The sequence below is a fragment of the Corvus moneduloides genome, chromosome 1, assembly GCF_009650955.1.
Source record: "Corvus moneduloides isolate bCorMon1 chromosome 1, bCorMon1.pri, whole genome shotgun sequence".
Classification (NCBI taxonomy): Eukaryota; Metazoa; Chordata; class Aves; order Passeriformes; family Corvidae; genus Corvus; species Corvus moneduloides.
Genome location: NC_045476.1, coordinates 129,983,426 through 129,997,142, shown reverse-complemented (window position 1 = coordinate 129,997,142; position 13,717 = coordinate 129,983,426). Strand labels below are relative to the sequence as shown.

The following is a 13,717-nucleotide window of genomic DNA, read 5'->3' as shown; positions in this document are numbered from 1 at the left end:
GCACAATGTTCAGCTTTTCTCCCCTGAGAGAAAATGAGTGTTAGGAGTTGGCCAGAGAGATTTCAATGAAAGACTTCTATTTGGAATTTGTCAGTTCATTGAAAGGAGAAAAAATTCACCAAGATAAATTATTTTGTTACACCAGGAACTAACCCTCCTCAGGAGCAACTCAGGCTCCAGATTTCTGGCAGTAGGCAGGGAACCTGGAGGCCACAGGGCTGAATTGCCCACACTAGGACTTCTCAGGATCTCATATTTCCCCAGAGATCTGCTTCTCAGATCTTGTATAAAGTTTGAGGTCATCTTCTAAATAATAGCTAGACAACATTTTGTCATGTTCTGCAAGATGGAGATAATATTCTCCATTTTCCACCATCTCTTACCCTAGTCGCTTCTCAAGATTTTAGATCGACAAACAGTAAAAGTGTGAGAAGCAATACAGGGATTGTCTTCACTATTTAGGATTCTGTTTTTTCCATAGCAAAATAAGAGTACATTCAGCCTAAAAGCAAGCATGCACTTTGCTGCCAAGGACACCATCACCAGAAATAAATATTCTGCAGTAAAGAAGACAGAACTTAGGACAATTATGTTGCATGAAAGCCTTGGGCTTTTTCCTTTTATCTAAGAAGATGTTGTAGGGCAAACAAATCTGGAAATCTCTCTTCCAGAGTAAAAGAAGTGAAGGTACTGTTTTTTATACCAATTTTATATTTTACTATTCATACCAATAGTAAAACTATTGTTTTGTCTCATGGATTGTGCTTTTCTGTCTTAACTTCTGAACCACATTTTGTTACCCCTAAGCAGGAATGAGGGATTTTAGAAGTAAACTCTTCTCACCACACTACTTTCTCATGTGTAGCCTCAGAAAGGCAGACCATTCAGTCCAAGCTATGCACATAGAAATTAATTTCCTTGAATAGGATCAAGGAGATGTATGTGGTTGGCCTGGTAAAGAGAAGTGTGGACATGGAACAGGAAAGAAACATGTTTAGAAACTTCCCCTGAGCTCTGGTAAGGCTGGAAGAGTAACAAGAAAAAAGTCTGTAGTCCATGAACTTCACACAGGAGGCACAAGACACAGCTCTTGAGCACCCTAATTATCAACCAGAGCATCAGCCCTTCCCTGAGAGTTTCACAGAAGTTTATTGTCAATAAATAATATTAACAGATTAGGTTCCTGGAAAAGTTTATCAGTTTTTCTTATCTCTAGCCTATTTCTCAAACCCTGTTCCCTACCTTTGCCTGTGGCTAAATTAACTGCAAATGTGACTGACTTAATGGAAGGAGAAAGGAGGGGAGAGAAAGAGCCCCAAGTTTTCATAATACAGATTTAAAACACAGCAGCTCTGAAATACTTCCCCTTGGATTTTATTTCTGAAGGAGCTGTGGGTATCAACCTTATTTCACTGTTGATTTAGCATTCAAACACAACTGAAATGTTGTCTAGTTTCACTCTGCCTTCTGCAAAAAATTCTTGATGGACAAGCTACTTATACCTTTTGCCAGCCCCTGTAAGTTATCAGAAGAGTTGCTCCTCTTTTCTCGAGTAATAAAGACAGAAGATATCAGCCTGCCTTGCATAGTCTCGTATTTTGGTGGAAATCAGCATTTAAAGTGTTACATCTTAGAGCCCAAAGGAGAAGGAAGCTTCATGGAAGATAGTTCTTCATTTATATGCAAGACTCCTGTTGCCATCCATAAATCACTCAGGCTGCTATTATAACCCAGAACAAGCTGGCATCACCCCTAAATACAGAAGACTGCAAAAGATTAACAGAACAAAAACAATAAAGAAGTCATTAAAACAACTAGATGATAAAATGCTTGAAAAATATCTCCCCAATTTCCTATGGCAAGACAGTGACTGAGCCATAAATCAAAGCTATTCTTCCTCAAGGGGTGTTCAGGGAGAAGGCAGTACAATTTGTTAACATGAAGGACTGCAACTTTTACAGTAATGGGGAAAAGCAGAAAACTGATCACTGCCCTCAGTTATTTCAAATGCACTCTTCTTTCCTTCCATCAAGGAAAAAAAAAACCTTGTTTTTAACAGAATCAATGTAAGTTAATAGAATGTGGTTTTAATGCTAGATTTCATTTAATTAACTCTTAGCTTTTTCTGTGTTACATTTGCATTGCTAAAAAACTAAAACTGTGGATTGTGCTGGATGAATAGGTTAAATTGTTTCTTTGTCAAAAGTAACTTTCACCAGCACATAAATGTTCATGTTACAGTCTTTGTATCATGGAAAACAAATAGTTATTCAAAGCCAATAACTGGTCCATTATATGCTCCTCGGTGATGATACACAAGAAACAATGACAGAGAAACAGAATTTGCTTTGAAGTCCACAAAAAACAAACAAATAAACAAAAAAACCCCAAACCTACAGCATTCATTGCATTAAGAAATTTTGAAATCTACCAGTTTTCATGCTATCTTTTTGCCCTGCCACTCTGTCAACTTCATCTGAACATGCCTGAGGTCTGCAATAAGTAGTGGGATGCAAATGGCTGTAATAAGCAACAAGAAAAATAATACCTAACACCAGACTCAAAATAGTTAAGATGCCCACAATTGTAAAACATATTTCTTCGATAATGGAAGGTTTCCAGAACATATATACAAACAAAATACTTAGAGTTACTACAGTGTGAGTAGCATAATAAATAGAAATGCAAACTTTTGTTCTTCTCCCCTTTATGTTAAAAAATGAAAAAATTAGAATGATTCCAACTACAGTTCTGTACAGATATTCCATCTTCGCAGATTTGCAAAATGTTGTATGCTGTTTCAAAGTCCAAGTGAAGCCACAGATCCAAAGAAATATCAGCAGAATTACAGAAATTCTGACACTTAGTAGAGTGATCAATGAAATACTGAGTATCCAAGAAGTGATGGTAAGCAATTTATAGAAGACATACATGAACTTGGATAGCACACGAAATTCATCTTTTTCAGGCAGAGATTTTCGTAGCGATACCTGATAATCAACCATTGATAAGGAGATACCACAAAAAGACATAATAATGGCAGCATCTAAACAAAACACAAGGAAAAATGTTAAACCAGGGAAAAAGATATGTGTCTTACACTATGATTTCTGAATGAAGTTTTAGAAAATTTCATGCTTTCCTAACATTTTCTTTATCCCAGTTTTATATTTACTCTCTGCTCCAAAGCAAGTCACCTTAATTTTAAGGTTCACTTTAGTTACTTAAATCTAGGCATCTGATGCTGTTTGGTATGCTTATATTTTCCTGCCCAGCCCCTGATCCTTAATGGCCTTGCCTAAGTTGCATTGCCATCTCCATACACAGGTGACTTAGGAATTCCCAAAGTACTGCAAATAGACCATAAAAATTTAAGTTTCAGCGACTGATATTTGCAAGTCTGTGGTATCTAAAATGTAGAAATCTATAACTAAGACTTGGTCCTTCACATGGTCATATCTAAGATGAGATTTGCTGGATCCTTTTCCCTGAGTAAATTTTGACTCCATGGACTTTGAAGGAATGCTAGACATCAGTGCAGGTAGCCCCATTTGGTTAGATAAATTCCAACTGTGAATAAGTCAATGTCCTGCCAATAATTCTGCTAGTTTTAGAGCTGGAAATGGTACAGCTGCTGTCTTGCTTCTGAGAGTTGAACCAGTATCTCTTCACCATATTGCATTCTACAGTGCTGACATATCCTTAGATTTATTTCTGACTCTGTCCCTCACCTGTAACATGGCTGATGGTAGTGAAAGCTCATGGGGCTGCTTTAATTATGTTACTGATTTCCAAATGCCTAGCTAGCAGTTTTAAAAGAATCTATAAGCAAGACTACACAAATCATACTGCTTTGCAAATTACATGCTAATTGCATTTAAGACCTTATTTTCAAGTGATGCACCATTGTGTTTCTATTAGATATTATGACTTTTTATATTTATGATATATACTATTTATCTATGACTTTTCATTTTTATAGTGAAATCTTCCTTCTCACCGATTTAGCAGAATGGACTATCTACTAGAGAGAAATTCTAATTAAATGCAGAGTAATAACACAGTGGACTGTATGTTTTCCAATGTATGTGTAAAATGTTATCCAGTCACAAGTTATGTTTTTAGGTAAGATACTCAACTTGGAACATAAGGAAAAAGACAGACTTACATTGATAGAAATGAGTTTTGTCGTGTTCCATGAGGATGTAAATCTGAAGAAAAAGTTGTGGTATGATCTTAAGAAAAGTCTTGAACACCCTGAGCATGTTAATATCAGTCACTGCATCAATAGCTTGTTTTTGAATGAAGATGGAAGGGTCTGCTTCTGATGCATCTCTGCTGCTTGTTTGTTTAAAAGCAGCTTGGCAGCCATATTTTAAAGCAAACCAATACCTATTAAAAAAAGGACATTTGATTAGGCAGCACTTTTTAGAAGACCAACTCAATAAAATGATACAGCCTTACAACAACTTTTTCCATCTTCTACTCAGGTAAAATTTTGTCTGATATCTGTCTGGTATCAGTAATACCAGAGACTCATTTAAGCCCAGCAATACCATGCAATAAGAAAATGAATAAGAACAGAATGAGAGTTGTCTGAATAAAAATTACAAGCTTTATTTTTTAGGTTCTTATTTCTTTAGAAGTACTGCATTTCTGAAAATTCCCTCAGCATCTCTCCTCAGTCTCTCTTTGAAATACTCATTCACTTTCTTTGTATCCTTTTCAGGGTATTAGTGAATATCCAGCTGTGAACATCCACATCTATGTAAGTAGAATATAGATCCAAAAGCCCCAACTATAATACCTGATGAATTGCAAACATAAAAGAGACATTTAAAAAAAATTACTACTTTGTTACTTTCTAAATACACAGGAAGACTTATATTTCAGAAAATAGTTTTCAAGACATATGGATTCCTGGGTCAAAAGATGCTGTTAACAATCTGAGTGGTTTTACATGAGGAAGCCATTTGCCTTGGCAAATGAGTGCACCTGAATGACTTTAAGAACAGTTCTGGTTTATTTTTTATTAAGCCTAAATTAACACTTTCTTTTAAAGAGAGTAAATGCAAGGATACATGGAATTAGTCAGTTACGAGTGGTGTTCATTCCATGTTGTAAATAACATATTCTGTTCAGGATATCCCTAATGCTTTGCTTGGAGATAAACCTAGCTCTTATTCCCATCTTCAAGACCTTTGCTTCAGGCTTGGAAGTGTGGTTAGCACTTTATAGGGGAAAGAACACAAGTTTTAATCATAAACTCTTTTGGTAATTAACAGAGGAGATAGCTGTTGTACATGTTAATCTTTACATCTGAGTTTGGGAAAACAGGATGGTGGCTCTAACTTGATGTTCTAACCAGAACTCCAGATGCTGGAAATTACAGTATTTCTGCTGCCCCTAATGGACTCAGATACAGAGCCACACAGCCCCGGTGAGTGATCTGATTCAGTGCATTACTGTTTTGGAAGTCAGGAAAGGTAGAAAATGCTCTTTTCTGTTATAAACTAAAGGGAGCAATTGCGGAAGTGGGTTTCACAGCAAAAGACCTTTTTCCAGTGAACTGTTCAGCAGCAAACAAAGACTCTTTTGGAACGAGTAAACAAATGAAAGCAGGGAGAAGTAACTCCATTAGTATGCATGTAAATCCTGCCTTGAAGCAAATCAATGCTTGCTCTCTTCTGCTGGTAACTTGACTTCAAGTGGTCATTAACACTGGCTGGGCAGATTGCAGCCTAAGCTTTGTAACTCTGCAGCACTGCAATAAGCACTGTTATTGCTGGTAACTTGGCAGGAGCTTTGCAAGGCCTCAGAGCTGAGGCTTGCCAGGCTTGCTCTGTTTGAAATTTTCTTGACCCGTCTGTGACTTTGTATTCCTTGGTTTAGCTTGGGTTTTCTGCAGCAAAACTGGTGGTTTCTTCCCACTGACCAGGTGGCTGATTTGTTTTACTTTTCTTTTTTTTCACTTTTGCGTCATACAGTCATAGTTTTTTATAGGTAACAGTAACAGTCAGATATGCATCAAATGAGATATTTATTACATATATGATGATGCAGGATAGAGAACTCTAGTCTTGCTATGATAGCAGAGGTCCTTAGATGTGGAGAGATAGGATACAGTGTAGAAAAGCACATACATAGAATGATAAGGGATGGCTTGAAAAAAGGGATAGGAATGAAAAAATATGTGTGTAATAATTTTAACTGTAGTATTTATACTATTATTATTATTATTATTACTGAAGATTTTTATGCATAGAAGTATTCTTTCTTTGCCTGTAATAAATAGATCTAGACTAATAATGAGTCTTGGAATCAACTGTTAGAATTTCACTTATACTAAGTTCTTGGCTTTATAGATATATAAATCCATATGTTTGTCCATAAACAGGATTTTGATCACAGCCGCCTGCAGACATCACTTCCAAGCCTATTTCTGTCTATTTAGTTCCCAGATGTTTTGAGCTTCTAATATTCCTCTCCAATGAACTCATTTTGACTATAACTAGCAGGCAAGGACAACGTAAATAGTCCTTTTTTAAGAAAACTCACTGTTTTTCAGCCAATCTTTCTAGCCTTACAAAGACTACTGGAGCCTTTCCCCCTCAAAAGAAAACCTAATTTAGTAAATAAATTATGACAGTTGCATCATTCATTTGGATCTATTTTCTTGAGAAATTAAGTAGAACATCACAGGCCAACACTTGATTATCTTAGACAGTTGTACAAGACTGCTTATACAAAGACTGAGACAGGCAAGGTCCTATGCCTTAACTTGCCTCCTGCTTACATTCCCTAATACTGCATCTGAGATAACTTAAAGATTCATGCTAAAGTGCAGCTTCCTAATTGCCTGACCATCCACAGGATCACACACACCACGGACCTGATGAAACTCACACCGTTGCATTTACCATATGTAGAAAACAGAGGGCAGCAGATCATTAGACACCCAGATCTCACGGGATCATCTCATCCCGGTATAACACTGGAGCACAGTACTCTTCTGCTTACTAAGGCAGCTAAGAAGAATCCCTGACTGCTTCAGAAGTTAAAAGTTTAACACCTTCACCACCTCTAAAAACCAAATCCTTTGACCACAGGGAAAGCAGTGTAGGGGTCTCTTCCACAGCTACAGGCAAGACAGCCAGGATTGGCAGGTCCTGGGTTAAGTGCATGCTAGAGGATTCATGACTTTGTCCCTGCTATGTTAAGCCATCTCCTTCATACAAGAGTATGTGAGAATTGCAACATGGTAGGAGTAGGTGTGGAGCAGCTTTGTTACTATTCAAGAGTCTCAGGGGAAGAGCCTTTGCTCTTCTCCTTGCAAAGATTCATAGACTGCATCCCTGCCATTCAGGCCATGTGTTGGTTCCATGAGCTGGCTCTAGATCTATTATTTACTCCCAAAGGAAACTTGTTTTTATTTTTATGTTTTTGTGTATTTATCTTATTCTTCCCTGAATAATCACTCATAAGGAAAGAACTGAACTGTTTGGCAAGGCATCTATTGCTTTTTCTGTTTATAAAACAATTAGTATTCCAAAACATCTGGTTCTTGCATTCAAGATGTAAAAAATATGGAAAGTTTGCAATGTTTTCAAGAAAAAACAATTGGGTAGACTGATCTGCTAGTTGTCCATGGACTCACTCACCAGAGCCTGTGTTTGTCCAAGCAGCAAGAAGTGGAAACCAGCTGCACAAATTTCGAGCTGCAGAGCTCACAGCTGAGATGGCAGGTGATATGCAAGGCAAGAAATGTCCTAAAAGGAGTATTTCAGCTGGATGCATACCTGAAATCACTTGTCAACGTTTTCAAAGCACATTCCTTCTGAGCACTGTGTACTAGGTTTACACTGTTACAATGGGGTACACTGTGTATTTGTCCCTAGTTGTAGCGGTTTTGGTTAGTCCACTTCTGACTTTGAATTCCGTATAGAATGCATGTTTTTTTCAAGTAAAGTCCAAATACTTCTACTGCTCTTTAACTATATATTAAGCAAGGTGGCATTCTCTGAGCTCCACAAGCTTATGTTACTTACTGTAGTTCACTGTGACAAATTTTCATATTTTAAGAGTATTTTGAGTTTACACCCTCATTCTCATCTGCCCATTTGGCATGCAATATAATGACATTTTAGGAAGGGCTCAGAGCCAACTTTTAGACCTAGTGTTGAACTATGTTCCCAGCCTAGAGCAGAGTTCAGTCCATAGTAAAGGGTAGGTCAGGTCCAAATTTTCTCCTTTATCATGCCCACGGCTCACTTAAACCCTGTGCCTGCTCTGAAACTATTCTGGTTATATCCCTCAAATCTATTTTCCTATAATATATCTATATCTATAGAAGTTCTGTGCTTCAATATTCATAAACTGTAAAAAGTCTTTTAAAAAGGTACTACAACTGCAATAAAAATACATTAATTTAAAGTAATTGATTAGTTATGTATTTTTAGTAGAGGTACGTCCTAAATGGAATATGAAATGGTTAAGTCAAGAATATAGACAAATGCAGGTTTACCATTTACTTTTTTTCCCTATAAATTCATTAAAAAGAATATGGTTTTCACCATTTCAAGGTATATAAGATACTTGGAAGCCAACAGAGTAAAAAACCTACAATTTCTTTACAACTGGAACTGTCATATGTGAATGGCAAAGAATTATCAGTGTCTCTAAGTAACATTCACTTTGATAGGAGAACAAAAAAATGGTTTCTGCCTTTGTAGTGTTGCTTTGTGGAGAGCACAAATGACAGGGCTCCTATTTATTATAAACACTTGTGGAAACACAGCTCCACTGTCTCTCTCTTCTTGAGATGTTCCTACATACTCATCATCCTTTCACAAGTGATGAAGTTTGATCCTGTAAAATTAGGAAGGCTTTGTCTCTGGCTGGGAATTCACAGGGGTGACAGCTATTTGGTTTTGTTGCTTCATGGGCTTCACATGTGACAAGCAAGCTGCCTTGCCAATGTTTCCATATCGCATGCTTCCCCTCAGATTTCCACTGACTTTGCAACACAATCCTAGTATTATGCTACACATCCCATCTCATCAAACTACACCGATAAATATTTGGGTGCCATTTAGTAGTTCATACAGGCAGGTTGCAAGTGGCCTGGTAATAATGACTGTCCTGTCTAAATTCTGGTCATGCAGTCACAGCTTTCAGCACAGTATAAATCTTTATCAAAGAAAAATTACTCTGTGCTGCATGTCAAACTTCACCTTCTAAGTATCAAAAATACTTGGATTAAATCCATGGAACTGATGCACTAAGTCAATACTTAGGTCAGTAAATTTATATTAAGAAAATGTGATCAAACACATAGAATCACAGAATCATTTAGTTTGGAAAAGATCTTTAAGACCATTGAGTACAACCATTGCTCTAGCACTATCAAGTCCATCATTAAACCATGTCCCTAAGTGTCACATCTACATGTCTTTTCAGTATCTCCAGAGATGGAGACTCAATTACTTCCTTGGGTGCCTATTCCAAAGCTTGTCAACTCTTTCAGTGAAGAAAATTTTCCTAATATCCAATCCAAACTTTCCCAGTACAAGTTGGGGCCATTTCCTCTCAACCTGTCACTTGTTACTTGAGAGAAGAGACTGACCCCTACCTGACTGCAACCTGCTTTCAGTTGTAGAGAGCAGTAAGAGTCTGACACAGGATGTAACTGTGACATCTCCAAACCAGATGACCCATCCTCCTCATTATTATTCAGTTCCACTTGCAGAGTCTCATACCTGTAATGCCAGGGCACCTGTGAATGTGGGGTAGTCACAGGGGAGACACACGTGCTGCACTGGGCAGGAACTTGTTGCCATAACCCCCTAACCTTAAGTCACTGTGCTCAGCCAGGTGAAAAGTGGATAGGGAATCATCCATATCATGCATTCTGCCTGCCTGTGGGGCTGTCTCAGGAAAGGGTGTGAATCTAGCAGCCTGTGTCTCTCTTTCTGTCTATCCCTGATACTCCTCAACCTCCTCACCTCCTCCCAGAGCTCTGTCACTAAGCAGTGGAGTTCCTTTACCAGAGTGCATCTCCCACAGGTATGCTCACTGCTGCCAGCTGGTACTGCTTCAGAGCAGGGTTCACCCTGCAGCCTGTCACCTACATTGGCTCTGAATTTTTCTCACTGCCTTATAGAAATATGTAATGAAATAACCCCAGTTTCAGCAAAGTGCTCACATTTACTCTGATGCCTCAGGGATTTAGAATTAATCTTCACAAATATGCAAAAAAATCTTTTTCATCTGCTTCTATTCAAAGTTGCAGGGCGTTCTGAGGTACCTTTAAGCATCGAGAGGCACAACAGCCGCTGCCAGTATCACAGTGGCTGCTGCCTACATGACCTTCTACTCTGACAGCAAAAGTTATGACTTGCCAATGTTTAGTCTCCCACAGGTGTGTCCTTGGCTGATGAAGCTCACTGCTACACATCAGACAGCGCCAGAATTCATACAGTGCCCTAAGGAAATGTCCCATTCTCCCACATTCCCTGACTGTGTTATTGTCTTAATACTGTCTGTTATGTCAAGACTGTTCTCCATTCAACAAACATCTGTGTGAGCCATTTAGATGGGTCAGGCTGACTACAATTTTATTCAGCATAGTTGTTGTGTATGTTTTTAACTTAATTTTGTCTCCTTGCAGAACATACTATTTCATATGAAATATAATTGCAGGTATGCACTCTTTCCAATAAAAGAAACTAAAGCCTTCTTAGATAAGAAATACTTTAATTTCATTTTCCTCTGATTTTATATATATTGCATATATTTATAAACATATATATACAAATATGATTTTCATAATTATTACTTAGCACTGTCAGTGTGACAGCAAAACCGAACTGATTCCCATTGTTCTGTGCACTGTACAAACCTCCAGTACCGAAAGGGTACCAGTTTGTAAGTCACCAGTTCCAGTACCTAAAGAGAACCTAGAAGAAAGCTGAAGAGGGACTTTGTACAAGAGCATGGAGTGATAGGACAAGGGGGAATGGCTTCAAACTAAAAGATGGTAGGTTAAGAACAAGATATTAGGATGAAACTCTTCCCTGTTAGGGTGGTGATGCACAGGTTACCCAGAGAAGCTGTGGATGCCCCATCCCTGCAAGTGCTCAAGGCCACGTTGGATGGGGCTTTGAGCAGCCTGGTCAAGTGGAAGGTATCTCTACCCATGGCAGGGGGGTTGGAATGAGATGATTTTTAAGGTCACCTTCCAAACCAAACCGTTCTAGGAGTCTAAGTTCAAAGATGGAGCAGGAGGTGTAAGAGGATATGAAAGAGGGAAGAAGGAAGGAAAGAAAAAAAGGAAAAAATGAAAAAAGATAATTTGGTAAGGTGTGTTCATGTCTTATAATTTCAAGCATCCAGAGTTCAGTGATCAAATGTTATTTACTGGTAAGGCCCTCATTTTCCTCTTTGAATGAACAATATGGGTTCCTGCCCCAAATGACTTTCTGGAGAATCTCACCTTAACAAGTGTGACCTGACAGAATCTATTTTTATCTATTTACTGCAGAGATAAACCTGAGTGACTTGTTGTCTAAACTAACTGCATAAATCAGATGACTAAGAGGGAGGACAGGAGGAAGTTGTACCTTGATACACCTAAGAAAAACACATATAATAAGAAGTATGTAATAGTTAATCACAAAGGCACAAGCACACATGCCAGCTTGCTGTTACCAGCTTATACGTTAAATTATGCTTTATAACACTGCTGAATTGTGAGGAGTGGCTGGAAGAACTTTGTAACTTATACATAACATGTTGGAAATTTTCCAAGCATAAGTAGCAGCATAGGAGAAAATATCATTTGTGCAAAAAAGAACAAGCAACCAAGATGACAACACTGTCAGAGTAAAGAACAAAATAATGTTTACTAGATAATAAGCCACTCAGGAATATGGAGCTAATTCTGGGAAAGACTCCAAATTATAGAAATTCATGGTAAGAGATATTCATTGGAAAGGGTATGAGTTCAGGTAAATCCAAGAGTTTTGTGGATTGCTTCAGGGTTAAGGTAATCCACTAAGAAACAAAGTTTCCTATCACCATTAAGTGCTGCAAGTATTTTTACTAACTATTCAGCTATTCATTTCTCTCCTGAATCTTGGTGAGTTTTCTACATATGGTTAGACACTCAGGTTCAAACATAACCTCTTCAGCTGTCTCAGCTGCTTAGTGTGCCTAACATCACTTTGAAAACTTGTATTTATCAGTTGCAACAGTAGTACACTTCAAAGCAATCGTTTTTATTAAGTATGCCCCATCAAATGGCTGATTGATTAAATAGAGCTGAGTTGTGAATGATAAAAATCATTACTTACAGATATATGAAAGAAGAATTACATGTCCATCAAAACCTGACAAAATTTACCACTGGCATAACCAGACAAAAATCCTTTTGCTTTCATAGAGCAGTAATTGTTAAGGCCAGAATTGGTCTTGTCCCTGAAGCCATACTAGGCACTTCTTAATAACTGTCCTAAAGCAACATGGTTTCTTATTTGAAAATAAATTTTAAAATGTGCTTACCTTATAAAAATTCCACACTGAAAGAGATGAACTAGAAAAACCAATTTCAGCTTCCCAGTATCAGTACCTTCCCAGTCATTTTTAAACCACTCATAACTAAATATCTGAGTTATTAATGATGAAAGACCTCTAAAACACAGTATCAATATACTCCAAGAATATTGTCCTTGACAGAAATATCTACTAGCTACCCAAAAGTCCACTCCAATATCAACTACATAAATTATCATTCCACCAACTAAAAAAAAAAAAATTCTGCTTAGTAAATTTCATCATGTGTGGAACTTTCACTGTCATCATTCTCTCCTTACTTCATGTAAAGGAATCTAAATGCTCTCCTACAATGGAGTCTTTTTCCTGATGATAGCCCCTGCTCATATGGTTTTATACAAAGGAAAGTTGGGTTATCCATTTTTAGTATGGCAAAGGGACTTGCATTTTTCCATGCTCTTGATTTAAATATTAAATTAACTTCTAAAATACACATCTATTTTGAAAAAGATAAATGTAAATTGTCTTTTTAATTGATGGAGTCGTTCTTCATTACTGGTTCCTAAAAAGAAGAAGAAAAAAAAGAAGATTAGCAGTAAGAATATCTTCATCATTTAAAATATCATACAGCAATTCTCTTGACCATTTGAACAGGCAAGTACAAAACACAGAATGTGCTGAGATAGTGGTGAACAATCAGCCCAAGAGAGCTGCATTTCTGAACCTGCTGAGATCACCCACTCTCCCAAACAGTGACTCTCCACTCAAGCAGCTATTGAGATAATTCCTAAGAGTTGCAAAACACTAAAAAGCAAGCAAGTTTTTAAAAGCAGCTTATGGAAAAAAAGACTGATTCCATCCCAGAACTTTCTTAATTTCTGAGTTCTTCTCCTTCACTGTACACAGCACAAAACATTGAGAAAACTTTTGTCTTAAGTACACACCATGGTATCAGAATATGCATAATTTAGCAGTTTCTGACTGTGTTACTGCATTTGTGTGCTTACATCCAGTGTTTTTGTCATTCCTGCTTGGTGTTCCACATGCAGTAAGAAAGTGCTGAAGAGGATGGCAGCTCTCCTGTTAAAGAAGCTTGTAAAGAGCCAGACCTAGACCAGTCTTTACCTCTTTGAGAAATGTCTTCCAAGTTGTGTGTAGCTACACA

The 13,717-nt window shown here is 37.6% G+C and overlaps 1 protein-coding gene across 1 annotated transcript; it reads right to left on the bottom strand.

Moving 5' to 3' along the window:
- Nucleotides 1–1,969: 1,969 nt before the first annotated feature.
- Nucleotides 1,970–12,965, bottom strand: XKR9 (XK related 9). Its single transcript, XM_032121562.1, is given in 4 exon segments — nt 1,970–3,046; nt 4,169–4,392; nt 12,562–12,812; nt 12,814–12,965. Coding segments are annotated over 4 exon segments (1,167 nt in total). The 5' UTR covers nt 12,862–12,965; the 3' UTR covers nt 1,970–2,402.
- Nucleotides 12,966–13,717: the final 752 nt, after the last annotated feature.